We start from the raw sequence: 21792 nt of genomic DNA, 5'->3' as shown, positions 1-21792 counted from the left end.
AGAAAAACCACCGGGTGGTGAGTATGGTCTCATTACAAGGGTTATTGACTGTTTATTGATTTTGTATTGTTCATTAAGGGACGAGATGTTCATATCACTAGATTAATGGTATGAGATAACGAGCTAGTGTAGGCTTAGACCTAATACTGACCTGACAGCACAAGACTGCTTATCTGCAATTAATATAATTGTATCTTAAGGGTTAATCAGGAACTGGGATAAATACCGGATCCCACTACATGGGGGCTATCGTCCGGGATTGTTTAATATTAATATAATTTAATATTGACAAACCTAAAAAGAATCCGAGTGAACAATAATAATTTAAATCAATAAAGCGTTTTTATTCAAATGCTCCATCAGAGTCTCAAAGCACAGAGAGGAAGCTACTAGGAAAGTAACTTCCGCATTTTTTAACTTCAGTAATATATCTCAGGGACGCCTGAGAAAAGATATTTCTGTTGTTAAAACTGGTAATAAAATCTGGAGGACAGCGCTGTGGGACCAAGAGAGTACCCAATACTAGGACCTCAAATGTAAAAGGATAATTACCAAAAGAGAGGAAACAGATACACAGCTATGGATAATATAACTAATATCAATTTGCTCTCCCAAGATGAATTAACTAAACGACTAAAAAATGCGGGATATGAAGGAAGTGAGGAAATATTAACCACTAGAAACACTTTATACACCGCTAATGTAGAAAGTTTACGAAAACTAGTCAAAAAGGTTGGGGAATCGAGTAAAAGAAAACAAATTATAATAGATATTGAAGACAGTGAAACCACCGTTCCAATTGTTAAAGGAATTAACATACGAGTGATTAAAAACGGTGTTCCCAATACGGAAGCATTGGTCTTAGCAAACTCGCCTACCCCATCAGAATCTGACAGGGAGGGAGCGACGGGTTGAGATGCGGACCATTTAAAAGAAGGAAGTAGAATAATGCCAATGGAGGCAGGGGCGATTCCTAAAAATAGTGCTTTCCTTAAAAGATTCAGGCCTCTGATAACGGGGGGAGGATCATGGGAATTTGGAAAAAATGCGTTTAGACCGTATTAAACATCCACGGAAAGAAAGAGTAAAAGATAATTACAGAATACGGGTAGAAGGTAGATCTGATAAAAGTTCTGGTTCAGAATATAGTGAGGATGAGGAAATACCTCGTAGAAAGAAAATTATTTACAAAAAAATCTAGAAGCCAATCTCGTGAGGGGCTAAGTAGCTCTCATTAAAGAGAACATGACAGTTTGGGAGGAAGAACGTTCTTAACCTGCCCCGGTCTTGTTCTTAAAGCAGGATATTCGAACCTAACAAATATAAAGGGACCAGGCCAAAAAAGTATTAAGTATCTGATTATCATACTGAATAATACTTAAATCGATTCTGTTCAATCGAATTGAACAGGTTCAAAGGCTAAAATAGATATGTTAGCAGAACAATTAGATTGTATGCAGAAATCGTTGTGTTACATGCTGTTAGATGATAACAGAAACGACAGACAAGAACCGACTAACAACGAAATTTGGAAGTTGAGAGAATACACACATCAGGAGCTACCGCCCCGTAAGGGCAAAGCTCCCAGAAAACAATTAAAACCTGATAAAACTAGAAAGCTTATCAGGGAGAGTAGTGAAAGATACTACAGAATAGAAAAATATGAAAGGAAAATAGAGGATGAAGAAGAATCCTCAGAATCTCTGTCTGAATCTGAGTACTCAACTTCTGACAGAGAGGAGACCAGCAGCAAGAAACAGTTACTTCCTCCTAAGCCTCAAATAGATTTGTCACTAATGGCAGCCATCTCTAGGCAGGAAAAGGGAAGAGTAAACTCAGAATCAGATGAGGAAGTAAGGCCTAAACTGAGGCGTGGGCCGAAAAGACAGGCAAAAACTGACAGCGTCACTTCAATTCAGCTACTGCAGAATATGAGATTCCAGGGCGAAGGCGAAAAGAACATGGCCAAAGCTAGGATGGTAGCTGAATTGGGGGAAACGTTAAATGTCACAAAAAGACTGATTGAACAAATGATTAAGTATCATACCGGGTTGTCTCTAAGATTGGAAACATTAAAAGATCATAATTCAAAAGTAATTGGAATAAATGAGGAAGCCGAATTTAGGAAAGAAGTAGAGATAGTAAAAACCACAGGATTGTGGCCATATTTATCTGAAAAGGCTGGAGAAGGCTGGACTGAAACAAAAATGCTAGCCAGATAAAAAAAAAAAAAAAAAAAAAAAAAAAGATAGTTGTAGACCTACCAGGTTGCAGAGAAATTGCAAGTTGGGGGGCGGAAACTGACTGGTCAGAATTGTCTAAATTTGCAGCAAGATATGACAGAGAAACAAATAGAAGACAAAGAATGAAAGACAGTTCAGGACCAGAAAGGAACAGACCAGCGGAGAGAGCGAGAGACAAACAAAAATCTAACTTTCAAAAAGATAAATTCCGATCAAATGACCGACATAAGCTCAGGCCTAGTGAAAAAGCAAATATAGAGTGTATGGATTTAGTAAGGAAATGGGGCCTGTCACTAGAGATAGATATCTTTGGGAAGGTTTGCATTGCATATTAGGCAGCTCAAATTTAATGTGTTTGAAAGATGTTATTTTCGTTAAAGAAATGACAGAGAAGGTTCCTGAGGAGATCAGGGAAGTTAAGTGGCTTAAAACAGTCGACCTGGGGCAAGAGATAAATAGAGTTGTAAACGAGACTCTACTACCAAAAGACGAGTTAAGAAAATTACTCGAAAAATATAAAAATAACTGCGCAAAAAGTAAAAACGATTGTGGGAAGTTATCAGATAAATATGAGTATACTATAGTGGGAGGAATCCCAACACCACAGAGGCAATAGCCGCTAAATAAAGCTGCATATGCAGAAATAAAACAAACTATAGGGGAATTGCTTCATAAAAAGGTTATAAGTATACAGGAAAATTGTCCCACCAACAGCCCAATTCAAAGCATGGAAAAACCGGATGGGACCTATCGTTTAAATTTCAAAGCATTAAATAAAGTAACAGTACCTGACACCAGGTATTTAATTAATGCGAGAGACGCAACAAATGGCCTGCAAGGTGGTAAAATCCTGTCTAAAATAGACTTAGCTAATGGGTTCTGGTCAGTCCCATTGGCTAAAGAAAGCCGACCACATACGGCCTTCACCTTTGAAGGGAAACAGATGATATTTAACCGTTTGCAAGGGTTCTGCAACCCTCCTAAGGTATTCCAGGCAATAATATCGGAAATTTTGGAAGGTTTACCTGTCACAGTGTACATTGATGATGTATTAATTGCCACGGAAACCGTAAAAGATCATATGGAAGTCCTAACGGACACCATTGGCAGATTAGCAGAAGCTGGCTTCCTGTTAAATCTGAAAAAACTAGAGTTGGGGAAGGAGAAGGTCAATTTTCTAGGGTTTGAAATTTCAGGAAATTAAAGGGGAATTGCACAATCAACCCAAGAGAAACTTAAAGAGTTAAAAAATACAGAAATAAAAAACTTGAAACAGTTGCAAAAACTTGCTAGGGAGATTAAATTTCATACGAGATTTAATTCCAGGATATAGTGCTAAAGCAAAAACAATGTATAAAGCCACAGCCGGGGATAGCTTTAAATGGGATGAAAACCTGGAAAAAATAAAATGTGACCTAATAGAAATGGCCTTAAATTCAGGGAGGATTATCAGAAGAGATCCTGATAAGAACCTGGTAGTTAAAGTTAATAACACAAATGAAGAAATGGAAGTTATCCTATATAATGAAGGTAGCTCAAAATCACCAGTGATGTTCATTTCGCATGAAAAACCGGCAAATCAAAGAAAGAATGAAAATATGTCATCAGTTGACATATTAGCGACGTTAGCAAGAAATTTACTGACAATTAAATCCTTAGCTGCAGAGAAACTGATAATAGTAGTAGCTAAAGGCGAAGGTATAGATTTACTGGTAAGAGAAGCCAAAAATCTTGTGAATGAACATAAGATGATTCACACCTTTACCTGGGCGAAATGGAAAAAATTAATCTTTGATAAACAGATTGAATTTAGAAATGAAAAAAAAAAAAAACGCCTAAAAAGGAAAAACAGACTATGATAAACCCGAAACAAATGTGTTACTTTACTGATGGTAGTTCAGAAAAAGGCCAAGAATGGTGGGGTTTCTTAGTCAAGCTAAATGGAAAAATTATCCATAGAGAGAAAGGTAGATAGTAAAAGTGGAGGATAGTAAAAGTGCTCAGGAAGCTGAAGTAACTGCAGTGGACAGAGCAATTTCACATATGAAAGATAACAATCATAAAGATTGTATACTAGTAACGGACAGTGAATATGTATATATGGGTATAGTTCAAAATTTGGACATAGGGCAACAGAATGAATTCCATAATGCAAAAGGGAAACCTTTAGCACAAAGAGAATTATGGATGAATATTAAAGACAACTATGAGATTGCTAAACCAAGAGTATTGAATAAGACAAGCCACAGTGTTCAAAAAACGGAAGCTGCAAGAGGAAAGGTCGATGAATACATTCGAGTGAGAGCAGTTACGAAAGCAAGCGAGGGGACCCTATTGCAAGAACTGCACGATAAACTGAAGCATCCTTCCACAGCGTATATTGCGAAATACTGCCAACAAATGGGTTTGTATGTGCAGAACCTGAAAACCAGCTATCACAAAATCAAGCTTAACTGTCCTGATTGTAGGAAGGTAATGACCAGTGTATATCATGATTTTGGAAAAATCAAAAACTGAAAAAGAGAATGTCGAAATAAGCCTCGATTTCGCGGGTCCCTTGAGACCTAAAACGAAGAGAAATAATGTTTATTTCTTAGTGATAGTGGACAATTGCTCAAATTTCACACAAATATACCCATGTCCACAGGCTACGAGCACAGTGGTTGTGAATAGCTTAAAGGACTGGATAAAATACAGAGGTGCGCCAGAACGTGTTCGTGGAGATAATGCACATAATTTAACAGGGCTAGAGGTTGAAAACTTTTGTGAAGAACAAGGTATCACCTTAATTAAAGCAGTTAAATATCAGCCAAATTCAAATAGAATAGCTGAGAATTGTGTGAAAAGATGTAAAAATTGGTTTATTAAAAATCAGAGTCTAGGAGACTGGGACCTACTAATTCCAGAATGCCTCCATTTTCTGAATTATAGGGTTTAAAAAACGAATCAAATTACTGAACCGACTGACACAAGCAAAAATCCGTTTAAGGTAGGCCAAAAAGTTTATATCTTATTAAAACAAAAACAGGGACGTTTTCGAAGTAAAACGGGAACTGAAGATAAGGTAGTAGAATTAACTTCAAATACGACCGTTAAACTTGAGGCAAACGGAATTTGGTCAGTTAGAGATCTTGTGGGGAGCAAAGACTAAGAAAACTATAATGAACAAACAGCGAGTGACCTCTCAGCAGGATTTTAAGTATCCGACGGAGGGCGCTGTAGTAGTTGTTAAAGATTTTAGTGAATCCTTTTTGGTGAAAACGTGGCATAGAGAGAGTCGAGAGGGCACTACCTCTATCCGACGGAGACCAACTGACTGTGTGATCTGTGGCAAACAGGAAGTTTGCAAACTCCTCTGGGCAGGACCTCGAGAAATGAGGGAAAGCCACACCTGGCTTAAAGCGCAGGTGGAAACTGTGCCAAAATGGTTCTGTAGTGAACGAACCGTTGGCCCATGTGCAATCGGAGACATTTCAATCTGTGGAGCATGTAGAATAAAAACGCAGAATTGGATCGTTTGGCAGTACGAACTAACCACTGGGAATTGTGGTTGTAAAAACTGTGTGGATTGTAAGTTAAAATTTAATCTACGAGGCCAAGAGTGTAAGTGTGTTCTGGTTGAACAAGGACAACTTAAAAGGTGTGACAAGTGTGTCATTCTTCTGAAAAAACGCTGGATGGTTGTGACCAGCCAGAAAGGAGTATGGCAAACTAGGAAAAGTAGTACCAGTTTAGGATGTTTCCAACATGGTAAAATTATGGAAAAATGGGAAGTGAACCCATTAGCCTTAATCTCTGACAAAGAAAAGGCATTTTTATGGGACAGGCTGTTTATTTGTGGACAACAAATACCGTTAGATTCCGACCCGTTCCGAAAAGGGGAGGTTCTGGACAAAACCTTGTCTAGAGACACTGACCTGAATCTATGGAAGCAAGTGGTGAAAGAATCATTGCATGACGGGGATGGTCTTGTGAACTATAAAGAAAAGGGAGAGTACAAGGAAAAATTGTTATACGATTTGATGATTGATGTAATTAAAGAAATGTCTTTCCAGGAAGAATTCCCTATTTATATGCCGAGAGAGTATAGTTTTTATGTCTGGGAAACGAACCTTACTATCCAAGCACGTCGTCAGAGGACGTTTACAGGGTCAGAAATAGTAAAGGTCAAGATAGAACCTGGACAGCACAGTATAGAGTGGGAAGTTAAAGTCTCACTAACAACTACCTCAGATTACATGGGGGTTGGAAGATCAATAGAGGGGGTTCATGTGGAACGATCAGTAATCCCTAAACCTAACTCGCTGAGCAAAGTAACCAATTGGTTCAGAAAGCAGTTAGGGAAAGTTTAGGTTGACATGTCTCTCTGTGTCTCTTTTTCTGTTTTGCAGCAACATGAGGCGTAAAGGAACGGAAACGAGACGAAAGCAGAGGACGCTGAGAGGAAAAAGGAGAACCTTAAGTCTGTTCCTGGTTGCGTCACTAATATCGTTGTTAATAAGTTTTTTCATAGTTTGCTTGGGCATATCTGTAGAAAATAAAGAAAGTAAAATAGGAGTAGCCTCGTGTTCTGAAATTGAAAGAATAGTTAGTAAAATTTGTTATAAACAAAATGTAACTTTAAGAGGCGAAATATATGGGCCAAGAATGATAAGGGAAATGTTCAAGGGATTTATTGCTAAAATAGATAAATCTTTTTGGAATTGTAAGGGTACAAAACGAATCAGTGCAACCAAAGGGCCAGTTCTTTATGGGAATAAAGTAATAAAGAATAAAACAAAGTTACAATGGAGTAGTTTAAAAGCCCATAACCAGACACATGTAAAATTGAAGGGTTTGGTTTATAATTTTTCAGATATAACTAACCTTACGTTCAGGTCGCATGTGTACAAAATATGGAATAGTCCTCTTGTGGAAGTATCGCAAAAAGACAAATGGGATTGTTTAACTAAACAGGTCAGTACTACAGTGCAGGAAACCTGGATGGGGAAAAGTGGCATAGAAAGACCCATAACTATGGAAATAAAAAATGACAGTGTAATTGGAGCAAACAAAAAACGAAAAATTAGATCTGCTAGTAAAATTACAATAACTAAGAACACGTGGAATAATGCAGATTTGAGCAACCCAGTGCAGAAAAGTTATTGGCCGATAGGACTGAAGCCACATGTATTAATTTTGGGGGTGTTTAAAAATAGACCCAAACCAGCCTATGCAGAGTTAGACTGGGTGACATGTGAGAAAAAGGTTGTGCCGCTTGCATTGTGTGAAAACAGAAAAGATTGCCCATATTTGACTAAAAATAGGTTTTTGAGTAATAAACCTGAAAACCAGTTATGGTACAACTTAGATATACATTGTAAAACGGAATATGGTACGACTAGTGCCTGGATTTGCTATTTGGATAGTGAATCCAAATGGGATAACGATAAATTTAAAGAGTATGGCATTGAGGTCATCAAGCTGTGGCATTCTTGGATGAGTTATCAAGACGCAAACAATGAAATGGTTAAGGCCGAGTCAAAAAGAGACACATGGACGATTAACGACACCTTGTGGAAAAACGGAGTAGGGGGTAGTAGACTACACCCATTGACTTTGGATTATGCGCCACGAGCAGGAATATCGTTAGAACTAGCGAATGCATCAGGGATAGTGAGTTATATTCTAACTAATATATCTGATCAACAATATAGATCCGCTATAGTGCTTTATTGTTTGGCGATTGAAGGCCCACTTCGGTGGACTCATACAAATCAAGGTATTTGGAGTAATCATAGTGATGGAATGAATAAAGGTACATTAAGATGGATTGGACTATCCAACTTCCAGTACCGTGTTTGGGATGTGTTCCCTGTAGCAATGGGATTGGATGAGATATCTAGCCAAACAGTCACTTGGAGAACGTTCCAAGAGAGCAAAAATAAGAATGTATTCCCAATTTCTATATCTTATAGGAATAATAAATCAAATATAGGACTGAACAAATTAGTGTTGACCCATGGCTATTGGAGTAATAAATACTATTTACCAATGTTGAAACCTAGCGAACATCGGGGTAGCAATGGTAAGGATTATAAAGTATTGATGGCATCATCTAATTTTAATATAAAAAGATCGAGTCCTTTTTCTAGGCATAGTCTACGGTCTGATGACTATTTAAAGGACGTGAATAAAATTAGATCAAGCTCATGGAATTTTGGAGTTGGCAAGTTTCAATTTAAAAGAGATGAAGAGGAGAAATATTTGTGGTTTCCGGGTATAGAACAGGCTTGCGACAAAAAGATGTTCGATGAATGGACTGTTAAAACCCCAGGTGACATGTTCAGCCCTAATATAACATGGATGTATAAAGGGGAACACTTATATTGTACATTTAAAGACTTGATGAAATTGGGCCAAGACAAGATTGGAAGTGAGGAACGATGGGAAGATATAAGTCAAATTACGCCAGGGGCTCCTTTAATGTTGATAGCAAAAAATCAAATAATGAAAAAATGTGCATTTTCATCGATGGTGAAAAGTCAACTTGAGCTGGGGGGTATTTTTGATTTAGTCGACGATTACCTGGAAGGCCTTTCAATGGGCCCGCATTTTATGTTTTCTGCAGACTTCTCATCTCAATTAATAAGGCCCAATACAGGGAATCTATTTACGGTTTATTGGAAAGTACAAACTAAAGCGATTCTGTGGGCTTTGGAAAATGTTAAGGAGCTTGCTGTCTCCATTTGGGATTTATTCGTAGAATCATGGTTTTACATACAAATAGTGGTAATTTGCCTGGCTGTCATCTTTATAGTGACAGTATCGACAGTTATGATAATTAAATTTTCCAAATTAGGATTGGTTTGCAATCGACTGTCGAAACTGAACGGTTCCTTAAAGGACCGGAAAGCGCTTCTCTCTGCAAGCGAGTTCGACTCTGACATTGAGGATGGAAAAGTTTGAAGACTGAGAGTTACGCAATTTTAAAAGGCCCCTCGAGGCCTTATAAGCATGGCATGTTGACTAGTGAACTTGACACAGACTGACACTGGAAGGTGACTGAACATAACTGAATTACAACAGCGGTCATTACGAAAAAAAAAAAAAAAAGATAATGGCCTATCTAAATTGCTCAAACACAAGCTCGTCCTGGCCCAGCCAAGAACAAGCGAACCGCGATATAGTGAGTATGTTTATTATAAACTTTTGGTTAATTATGTATTGGATTTCTGGGCTGTTCTATAATCACCGCCAACAATTTTTGCTAATGTGTTTGAGCCTAGGTCTTTTTAACATTTTGGATGATTTTTCTTTAGTTCTGATTTTAGTATCACAGCTGTTGAGAAGCGCTAGATATGTAAAACTTTTTGGTCAAAGAGGCATTTTTGCGGTAATGATTTTTGCAGGCGCAATTTTTGTATACAATTTCGCTAGATGTTATCTTGACGTTTTTTGGCTGAAATATGTTGGAATAGTGATTGCTATCCTAACATACATTTTTCTGATCGCATTAAGCTATCAGAGAAATAATATGCTTAGACCCCTTGTGATAAAACTGGCAGTTTTGTATTTTTTAGTAATTATAATGGCTGCCAGTTCTCGGCACACTGAAGAGCCAAAATTATTCATGCTCTCAATTCTTGTGGGCATTAATGATTACAGCCGATTATTCAAATTTTTAGATGATTGTAAATTTTGGTGTTGTTGAAACTCAGTTGAACACAGGAGGAGAATGACTCATGAAAAAAAAAAAAAAAAAAATGAGTCATTGCCCTCTATTTACAAGGGTCGGGGATATTTTGTTTTCATTTCATTATGTTTTAAGACCAAGATGATCTTGTTTATCATTTTTATTTTTAAGACCATGATGAGTTGTTTTCATTTTATTTTTATTATGAAATTAGAAGGATTACTTTTATAAGGTCTTCATTATTTTTAGTTCTCCATAGATTTTTCCAAATAGTTTGGTAAATAGGAAGATATGACGTTTTTTGGAACTTGAATTGTATTAGTTTGTTATCATTGATGACGACAGATGAAGAAGACGAATATTCTGTATTTTGATTTTTTCTTTCAAAACAAAATTTTTTTTTGGAAAATTTATGATCTATTGCTCAAATTATTCATTTTTTTTTTTAGTTATAGACTAAAGCAGATTTACGAGTAATTGATAGTAAATTTTTAATAGTATGTTAAAATGTTCTCTGTTTTTATTCTGGCCAAATAAAAGCAGACAACAAAGAGGATTTCACTCTTTATGATTGATAAATGATTTCTTTTTGTTTTTGTTGATTTTTCTTTCTTTAACATAATCTACCATCATCTAACATTGATTTGGTTTGGAGGTATTAGGTTTTCTGTCATTGAATGAACTATGATTAACGGCAACATTATAAGTTGATTTATTTTTCTCTCCCTGCTTCTTTTATTATGATTAATAGAACGATAAGTTGATTTATTTTTGTTTTCTTTTATTTTTGAATTAACTATCCTAGATAGGGCAGGATAAATGATTTATTGTTTTATGATTGTGTGTTACATTAGGTGCCTATAATGAAAAAGACACCGGGCGGGGCAATGCAGAGAAGATGTCACGAATGTGAAAAATATTGTTATCCTTTGAAAATAATAGTTTATAAGAGAGAAATGTTGATGTATGTGAATTTTTGTACAGAATGTGTAATCAAACAGGGTTATTACATGGCTGAAATAAGATCTATTACATTTTATAAAGCGATGGCGGATTTTACTGACCCGAAGAGCACTCATCATCTCGATTATCACGCATTGAGCTTTATTATTGACATGAAATGGATAATTGTAGACCTAGACGAAGCTGTTGAGCTTTTGATTGGACACAGAGAAACTATTTCGAAAGGACGGTGCTGTGCGGAGATTCAAACCTATCTATGGCGGAAAATGGTTGTTCCGGGGTTTTGTACAAGGATGGCGCGTGTTAACGGCCAAATTGTCTTTGTCTATGTGCTCGATCCAACAGCTCTGCTTTGTACGTCTGTCGAGAGCCCACTGGGTTCCAAGGATGGTAGACGAAAGCATATTGGAGAGTGGTGCCGAGTTGGCGTTATCTCCGCAAGTGCTGATGGCAATGGATCGAGCCCCGAGGAGAAGGAACTCATTCCGATGGATGTCCGTGTCGAAGACATGGTACCGGGAGACGGTTAAGAATCTGTCCGCACAGTACGGGACTCTCGTGATTGGTTTCTTCTGGAAAGAGAGTGAGACTAGGTATCGGTTTCATGAGTGTTGTTTGGATTATGTACTTCCTACTGTCTATGTTTTTAATGTTAGATTGGATGAATTGAACGTAATATACCCTGACAAAGTTAATAGTAAAAGTATTTCCGTGAGTGCAAGAGGGGGTGTAAGGGAAAGCTACAATATGAGTATAAATGAACTAACGAAAACACTTCCTGAATTATACACCCACACTCATGTTAAACGACATCCTAAGATGACGGGGAGAAAAGGAAGGAAGAACCATAAAGTATGGAAGAATCTGCAAGAGCCAGCATCGTCTGTACAAGAGTAACTAAGATGACAAGATATCGACACACTTGATTTCCTTTGCAGACAAAATAGACTTCCTCTTTGGAAAGAACCCAGATTGCTTAACATGTAAACAGTTCGGTATAAATACCCCTGTATTTTTTCTGTCGATGTGCATTCCTTTTCGATTTCTTTTGATTGATGTACCATCATTGAGAATTACTCTCTCTCTGTATTTTTATTTGCATTGCTCTGCTGTATCAATCTGACTTGTATTGCTCGGACGAGAACAAGTTACTTTTTTACATCTATTGCTTGAAACTGCATACCAGGTATTTCAAACCTTTATATTGACCCACTCATTCATGATTGTCTGAGATTGGATAAGCTGAAGTATTATAACCTGTAACCTTTTATTATTTTGCTAATTACTTTTGGATCATTGTTTAACCAGTACTTTTATCTTTTGTATAAATAAATTTTCATTTTATAAAGAAAAAGTATTTTTCAGTTTTTTACCTCAGCTTATAAAGTCAATTGCATAAAGAATAGATAGAGCATTTTTATCGCATCTGACACGGCCAAGGGGTCAAGCAACCATCGTTGAGAAAAACCACCGGGTGGTGAGTATGGTCTCATTACAAGGGTTATTGACTGTTTATTGATTTTGTATTGTTCATTAAGGGACGAGATGTTCATATCACTAGATTAATGGTATGAGATAACGAGCTAGTGTAGGCTTAGACCTAATACTGACCTGACAGCACAAGACTGCTTATCTGCAATTAATATAATTGTATCTTAAGGGTTAATCAGGAACTGGGATAAATACCGGATCCCACTACAAAAGGCAGGCGTCCCAAAACTTTTGGCAATATAATGTATACACCCTATAATATAGGGGGGTTCAGACATTTAATAAGACTTCTAATAGCAATAGATATTACTTTTACTTTAAACCCCATAAAAAAAGAATACATTTTCATCATGAAAGAGGTGCATTCAGGTCATGATCTGTATGAATAGCATTTTTAATATATTTCTTAATAACATTGAGGCAGATAAAATGTCAAGTTTCTTGTTTTGTCAAGTTTGAGCATTAAAATGCATTTCAGTCATTCTGAAATGACTAGAAGTCAAGATGCAAGTCACTATATGCATAAACATATCCTTTAAAATGTCACAGATTTTTTTTAATGCTAAGTGAAAGCACATTTCAGATTCATTCCTATAATCTTTTTTTATTTTTATTGTAAGTGAAAGCACATTTCAGACTCATTCCCCTTCTATAATCTTGTTTATTTCAGGTCCACCTGCTCTCAGAGAGAACCATCTCCATTAGGAGTAAGATTTCCAAAATGGTGGTGGTCATTGTTGTCCTCTTCACCATTTGCTGGGGTCCCATTCAGATCTTTGTCCTGTTCCAGTCTTTCTACCCCAACTTCAAGGCTGACTACGCAACATATAAGATCAAGACGTGGGCTAACTGTATGTCCTATGCCAACTCCTCTATCAACCCTATTGTCTACGGTTTTATGGGCGCCAGCTTCCGCAAGTCTTTCAGGAAGACCTTCCCTTTCCTCTTCAGACACAAAGTGAGGGACAGCAGTGTCGCCTCCCGCACGGCCAATGCAGAAATAAAGTTTGTAGCCACGGAGGAGAGCAACACTGAGAGGAAATGAGACACCTAAACTCAACATTAACAAGGGTAATATTCAGGGGGAAATATTTTAATATGGCGCAAAAGGGCAGAGGGCACATAAATTATTACTGTTAAAATTACAGCTGGAGTTAAATAGTATAATTTGATGTTTACACCCTTTATGCAACCGACATATCCAAACCAAAAGGTTCAACTCTAATTGATGGCCCTGCTGTGCTAAATTTGTGCATTTTACAGTGCATAAATTCGAACCGAACGGATGTTCTGCCAGCGGAGATGTGTAGGATCTTGCCTGAGAGGATGTGGACTGAATCAAACATGGCAACTATTGACTCATCCATTGTGTTTGACACACCTCCCTGTGCACACTTCCTCTCGGAAAGACCACTCCAATCTGCTCTTCATCGCTAATATTGATATATTCTGAACATTGTACGGCATGGATCAACATGAAGAGGCGTACTCAAAAGGTATAGACTCTCTCAAAGCACAGGCAGAATAACATCTCATGCTGCACCTGCCAGCAAGGCTTTTGAGATTGTGATAGACACTGAGGATTTGCAAACACGTGTGGACAGAATTGAGAACGACGGAATGATAGCATTCATGTGATGTGAGATATCGTTATTAAACCAACGGGCCGTTCACACAAAGAGACGTGACACTGCAAAAGACAATTTTTGAAAGGGGCCATTCCCACTGAATGCGAGAACGAAAGCAGTGGAAAGAAAAATATATGGGTGTAGAAAAAAAAAACTTTTAGCAGCATTTTTAGGATGATGTGTCATGCGCAAGGACAGTGCAAAAGACAATATACAAGCACAGCATTCAAACACATCCATCTTGTGTATGTTTACTAAGAAAACGAGGGAATAGAAGTGCGGTGGAATTAATGCTTTCTGTGTGAACAGCCCATAACACACTCCAGGACGACAGCAGCGCATGCCAACATGTCCACCGATGAGCCTTTCTGCACTCACGGCCAATGGGGTATACACTCTAAAAAAAGCTGGGCTTTTTCAACCCACATTTGGGTCAAATATAGACCCAACCCAACCGTTGGGTTAAAAATGTCAAATATGGACAAACCCAAATGTTGGGTTAAAAAAATGAAATATGGACAATCCCAAATGTTGGATAAAAAATTTAAAATATGGACAAAACCAAATGTTGGGTTAAAAATGTTAAATATGGACAAAAACAAATGTTGGGTTAAAAATTTCAAACATTAATAAACCCACAAACCCAACTGTTGGGTTAAAAATGTCAAATATGGACAAAACCAAATGTTGGGTTAAAAATGTAAAATATGGACAAAACCAAATGTTGGGTTAAAAATGTAAAAGATGGACAAAACCAAATGTTGGGTTAAAAATGTAAAATATGGACAAACCCAAATTTTGGGTTAAAAATTTAAAATACGGACAAACCCTACAGCTGGATTAAAATTTTTAAATATGAACAAACCCAACTGATGGATTAAAAATGTTAAATATGGACATACCCAAATGTTGGGTTAGAAATTTAAAATATTATGGAACCAACAGTTGGGTTTGTCCATATTTTACATTTTAACCCAACATTTGGTTTTGTCCATATTTTACATTTTTAACCCAACATTTGGTTTTGTCCATATTTTAAAATTTTAACCCAATATTTAGTTTTGTCCATATTTTTTATTTTTTAAGCTAACAGTTGGGTTTGTTCATATTTTTAATTTTTTAACCCAACAGTTGGGTTTGTTCATATTTTACATTTTTAACCCAACAGTTGGGGTTGTCCATATTTTACATTTTAACCCAACATTTGGTTTTGTCCATATTTTACATTTTTAACCCAACATTTGGTTTTGTCCATATTTTTAAAATTTTAACCCAATATTTAGTTTTGTCCATATTTTTTATTTTTTAAGCCAACAGTTGGGTTTGTTCATATTTAAAAATTTAACCCAACAGTTGGGTTAAAAAATAAAAAATATGGACAAACCCAACTGTTGAGTTAAAAGTTAAAAAATATGGACAAAACCAAATGTTGGGTTAAAAATTTCAAATACGGACAAACCCTGCTGGGTTAAAAATGTTAAATATGAACAAACCCAAATGTTGGGTTAAAAATGTAAAATATGGACAAAACCAAATGTTGGGTTAAAAATTTCAAACATGAACAAACCCACGAACTCAACTTTTGGGTTAAAAATGTAAAATATGGACAAACCCAATTGTTGGGTTAAAAATGTAAAATATGGAAAAACCCAAATGTTGGGTTACAAATGTAAAATATGGACAAACCCAACCGTTGGGTTAAAATGTTTAAATATGAACAAACCCAAATGTTGGGTTAAAAATTTTGGTTTCACTTTATTTTGATGGTCCCTTTAACATATTCTGTTGACTATAAGTAATGTTGCATCAACATGTCTACTAACTCTCATTAGCGGTTTAGTAGAGTATTAGTAGACTGGTAGGGTTAGAATAAGTTGACATGTAGTTGCAAAGTTACTTATAGTCAGTAGAATGTCTGTTGGAGGACCATCACAATAAAGAGTTGGCAGATATTAAGTAGACAGTCTACTAATACTCTAATGAGAGCTAGTTGACATGTAGTTGCAAAGTTACTTGTAGTCAACAGAATGTTCAAAAGGGACCATCAAAATAAAGTGTTACCAAAATTTTAAATATGAACAAACCTAACCATTGGGTTCATTTTCAAATATGACCCAAACCAATCGTTTAACCCCACCTCTGGGTTAAAACAACCCAATTGCTGGTTTGTCCATTTTGACCCAAATTTGGGTTGAAAAAACCCAGCATTGTTTAGAGTGTACTTTAGCCACGTTTACACCAAAATTAACCGGAACAATTTGTCCCATGAACTCTTTTTCCCCAGACCTGCTGCTGTCTGTTTCCATCGCGGTCTAATTTGGATAATTTATAAAGCGATTTCACAACACAGATCGTTTGAAAGCAGCTTTACAGTGATCATTGGAAAGGAATGAAGAGAGACTGTTTTGGCTGTACATCAGCTCTAGAAAAAAGTTATAGTCCAGCTAAAGTAAGTTTTTGATTGATTAATTTCCGTTGTAAATAATCGATTGGAAATAGTCAATCCGGGGCCTTAAGGCCTGTTCACACCGGGACGATTTCCACGCACGTTTATCACCGACGTTTAACGCCTCGTGACTAAACAAAGGGCGGTTTAAAAAAAACACCTTGGGTCCCGGGAGCGCCATCTACTGAATTTGCACGTTCAAAAAATCGATTAGGTGTGAACAAAAACGTGCCGAAAAACGCTGGCGATAAGCACACACGATAATCGTCCCGGTGTGTACAGGCCTTTAAGTTATCAATATCTTGACACAGCATCTTAAAAACATAAAAAAGCGACAGGACGCAAAGCTCAAAGACGTTTTTGTAAGAGTTTTTACATTGAAGAACGCAAGGCCTCGAGTGCCAGGTTTTCAGAATACTGAGATGGTACAAAATGGCTGACACAAGCTCAACGGTCAAACACAATGTAGTGTGTGTTTACATAGAAAAACAAGCAATTCAAAAACGTGTACTGTGGGAACAACACTTAAAGGATTAGTTCACTTTCAAATAAACTTTTGCTTATAATTTACTCACCCCCTTGTCATCCAAGATATCCATGTCTTTCTGTCTTCAGTCGAAAAGAAATTAAGATTTTTGATGAAAAGATTTCAGGATATTTCTCCATATAATGGAAGTCAATAGACCCCAAACGGTTCAAGGTCCAAATGAGAGGTTCAGTGCAGCTTCAAAGAGCTTTAAACCACATCAAACGGTACCAGACGATCAATAAGAGTCTTATCTAGCCAAACCATCTGTCTTTTTTTTAAAAAAATAAATAAAGTTTACGTTTTATAAGCACAAATAAAAAATAAAATAAAAAATGGCCGATGGTTTGGCTAGATAAGACCCTTATTGATCGTCTGGTACCGTTTGATGTGGTTTAAAGCTCTTTTGAAGCTGTACTGAACCTCTCATTTGGCCCTTGAACCGTTTGGGGTCTATTGACTTCCATTATATGGAGAAATATCCTGAAATGTTTTCATCAAAAATCTTAATTTCTTTTCAACTGAAGACAGAAAGACATGGACATCTTGGATGACAAGGGGGTGAGTAAATTATAAGCAAAAGTTTATTTGAAAGTGAACTTATCCTTTAAGTTGTCTTTACCTTGACCCTTGAGGTCATATTAAAAATGTGGTGCTTATGCACTGTAAGTGTTTACAATGAAAAGCGATTAACAAGCAGTGGAACATAAAAACGCTTTCTGAGTGAAGCAGCCCTAACATATTCAGTATTCAGCACTGAATTGAAATGAAAAGCATCCTCCAAGGGTTTCTAAGAGTGCCCATCATTCTGATGTAATAATGGAGGGAAAATGTTCCTTTCATGCGCAAATGGCAACGCAACACATCTACAGGGTAGATATATTTACCATGCTAAGTGAGAAGCAATCCAAAGGGGAATTCAGTATGACTTTGTTTGCTAGCGTGTGCGATCGCGAAGCTTGCTTAATTACGTTTGTCCTGAGCAGAAATACATGTCTTATCATTTGCATTCGTGAAATGTTTTGACGAGCAGAGCTAAGTAGCTAAAAGCTTTTCTTGAAGTGCTGTCAGTTTAACCTTGGCATTAATAAATTATTCAGCCTCTTTGAAGCATGGTCCTGTTAGCTCTATAAATGCCTTAATGAATTCACTTCTGCATTCAAATCTGTCTGGACTTGAGTAGCCTCGTTTGTCTTCATCCTGTCTTTTTATTTCAATATTTCTTGTAAAGGGTTGTATTTATTCTTTTATTTTTTAATCAGGGTTCCCACTCCGACCATTTTCCAGGACATTTTCAATTTTACTACGGCTTTTAATATGAGCTCTTAATCATACATTATGACTATGGAAGCTTGTTTCCACCACAGAATAACACATTCAAAAGGTAAACTCGCAATTCTGAAAGAAAGTCAGACTTTGTTTATATCTTTAAATTTGGACTTTATAACACATTATATCACAATTATGTACATTTAGAATTGTGAGATAAAAAGTTGCAATTAACTTATTTTTTATTTTTTATTCAGTGGCAGAAACAAGCTTCCATTTCACTCTATATGCTGGGTTAAAAACAACCCAAGTTGGGTTGAAAATGGACAAACTGAGTGATTGGGTTAAATGTTTGCACAACCTGTTCAGCTCCTGAACCTTAACCTGTTGTTTAAAAATGACTGTATTGCTTGCTTAAAATGAACCAAAAGTATGTTGAATAATAATTAAACAATAATAAATTGCTTTTTAATAAATGTTCACCTTTTGATTATTATTGTTGCTTCTAGTAGTTATGTGTCTGATTTTTAATTTACAACCTATTTTTGAATATAGTAATTTTTAAACAATAGTTAACTTAAATAAAACTAACCAGCACGTTGTGCCAATATTTAACCCAACCGCTGAGTTAAAACAACCCAATCGCTGGGTTTGTCAATTTTGGGTTGTTTTTAACCCAGCATTTTTTAAACCTTTTTTTAGAGCTATAGTTTATAGTTTATTATAGTTAAACTATAGGTAATAAACTATAATTTAATTTGACAACTTTAATTTGAGCTCCTACACTCAAAAAAAATGCTGGGTTAATAACAACCCAAGTTGGGTTGAAAATGGACAAACTCAGCAATTGGGTTGTTTTAACCCAGCAGTTGGGTTAAATGTTTACTTTAAACAACCCAACCTCTGGGTTAAAGCAACCCAATTGCTGGGTTAAAACAACCCAACCTCTGGGTTAAAACAACCCAACCTCTGGGTTAAAGCAACCCAATTGCTGGGTTAGAACAATCCAACCTCTGGGTTAAAACAACCCAACCTCTGGGTTAAAGCAACCCAATTGCTGGGTTAAAATAACCCAACCTCTGGGTTAAAACAACCCAACATCTGGGTTAAAGCAACCCAATTGCTGGGATAAAATAACCCAACCTCTGGGTTAAAACAACCCAATTGCTGGGTTAAAACAACCCAACCTCTGAGTTAAAGCAACCCAATTGCTGGGTTAAAATAACCCAACCTCTGGGTAAAAAACAACCCAACCTCTGGGTTAAAGCAACCCAATTGCTGGGTTAAAATAATCCAACCTCTGGGTTAAAACAACCCAATTGCTGGGTTAAAGCAACCCAACCTCTGGGTTAAAACAACCCAACCTCTGGGTTAAAACAACCCAACTTCTGTGTTAAAACAACCCAATTGCTGGGTTAAAACAACCCAACCTCTGGGTTAAAGCAACCCAATTGCTGGGTTAAAACAACCCAACCTCTGGGTTAAAGCAACCCAATTGCTAGGTTAAAACAACCCAACCTCTGGGTTTTTAAGGCAGCATTTTTTAGTAGAATGTATCATACATTATGACAAATGTTCTCGTTACCAGTGTCAATATCATTGAAAAAAATATCAGAACTATTTGAATGTTTTGTTTAACTACTTGAAAATAAAAATATTCATCAAAGACGAAGCTTGAAAACAAAATTTGTCATCAACTTTCCAGGTTTTCCCGGACGAGTGTGAACCCTGATATCCTACTGGGTGTTTTATGCATATACAGTACAATGAGAAGAGACTGAACAGATATCTGTCTATCGATTTATGAATATTATAACCAATGCCAGTGCATTTACACTGTCTTCATTGAGAAATGTTTGTATATCTACACATGCATGATCAGAGTTTTCAAACCGAGATATATGTATGCTATTTACAGAGTGAATGCGGATTAATAAATTTTCAACATGCTCAAATGACATCAAGCAGATATTTGATATTCACGGCATAATGCATCTTTAATTACCATGCAAACTGTATCGCTCAGGCAAAATCAAGCAGTCGGACTGATGGACTAATAGCATGGAAATAACCCCATGACGCCACCTACACAGACAGCCAATAATTATCTGGAGGGGCAGGAAGTGCGTAATCAGTCTTGCCATTTGAAAGCGCTAAACGAGCATCAGTCCTGGGCTTGGCCTGAGGTCAGTAAACGGAGCAGAAGCTAGCGCTGCAATAGTGGAATTCACCTTAACCCTGAGAAGCAATGAGTCACTCTATTCATTATATCACAACTTTTATTTTTCAAGATTTTTTTAGTTTTTATGTTTGTGTAGAGGGATAATTGTGATGCTTTTAGGTCATTTATTCAGAAAATAATTAGCATAACCACTGAGATTTCACCTCAAGCATCTTTAAAATGTCAAGTTTCAATTAAATGTATAATTTAACTAGAAGTACACAAAGGCTGATGTTACATTCAAAGCAGCCATGATGTGTAACTGACAGTGGATGCAACAATCCATGAAAATATTTTAATAATATAATTGTGTAATATAATATAATGGCAACACTTTACAATAAGGTTGATAACATGAACTAACTATGGACAATGCCTGTAGCTTTTAGGTTATCTTACCATCATTAGTTTTTGAACATTTCTAACTCCATCTTACTCTAAAGGTAAAAATGCTGTTGTGTACCATATCAACATTATTAAACAAAGCATAATGGTTTTTGAGAACCTTCTTATCAAGTGTACACTATTTCAACATTAACTCATGTGTTAACATTACAAATCAATAAATAATAAATGCTTCGCAAGTAGCCTAATGTTAAAGGGTAGCCTAATGTATGGCTTAATATAACATAAATTATGTCTCTTACTGAAATATGTAGTAGAAAACCCATGAAAGATCGTTGTTTTAAAAATCCATTATATATTTGGACAATGGGCGGCGCCATTTTGTTTGCGTTCTAGGTCGATGACGTAGAATGGGCAATAACTGGCTACACGTAGCTATTTTTACCACAACATAACTCGAAAAATGTTTCAGAGTTAAACAAAACCAATCAATTGCTTTGTAATTGTGTTTAAAACACACTCAAAAACATGTGCACACAAACTCACACACACAAACAGATCGGCGCGCACGTGCACACACAAACACACACACACATCCACGCTCATAGCCTACACACACACACCCACGCAGCACGCACTGTGCGCGCACACACACGCTCAATCAGCTGTAATGTTATACATGAGGTTGACTTGCCTAGTTTGTCACCTGGTTCCGATTCCCCAAACTCTCATTCACTATTCCCTACTTTAGTAATATAGTTCACTTGAAGGAGTGAATGAAAACGAGTGTGTGAAGAAGTCAGACAGCTGTTGTGTGTTCATCGGCTGTACACTCATTTTTGCAGTGCATTGTAGGATTGAATGAGTGCACTCGAACATGTCCACTTATGGTTTCGGACACCACTACAAATGGCTGTTCTCTCAAATAGTGCCGTATTTAAGGGTATAAGGGTGACATCGGATTCAGCCCCTGTCGTGGAGACTG

The 21792-nt window shown here is 36.7% G+C and overlaps 1 protein-coding gene across 1 annotated transcript in view; it reads left to right on the top strand.

Annotated features, from left to right (window-relative positions):
• The window catches only part of kiss1ra (KISS1 receptor a), a gene marked incomplete at its 5' end in the record, with an annotated part of 40726 nt that extends 26275 nt beyond the window's left edge, over positions 1–14451 (top strand). The window contains one exon of the mRNA XM_079819438.1: positions 13043–14451. Within this exon, the coding sequence (XP_079675564.1) occupies positions 13043–13417 (375 nt within the window). The 3' untranslated portion in view covers positions 13418–14451. The remainder of the gene's footprint in view (positions 1–13042) is intronic.
• Between the last annotated feature and the right edge of the window lie 7341 nt (positions 14452–21792).

The sequence above is a fragment of the Gobio gobio genome, assembly GCF_949357685.1.
Source record: "Gobio gobio genome assembly, chromosome: 6".
Taxonomy (NCBI): Eukaryota; Metazoa; Chordata; class Actinopteri; order Cypriniformes; family Gobionidae; genus Gobio; species Gobio gobio.
The sequence above is the reverse complement of the archived record's forward strand: the minus strand, read 5'-3'. Positions and strand labels throughout refer to the sequence as shown.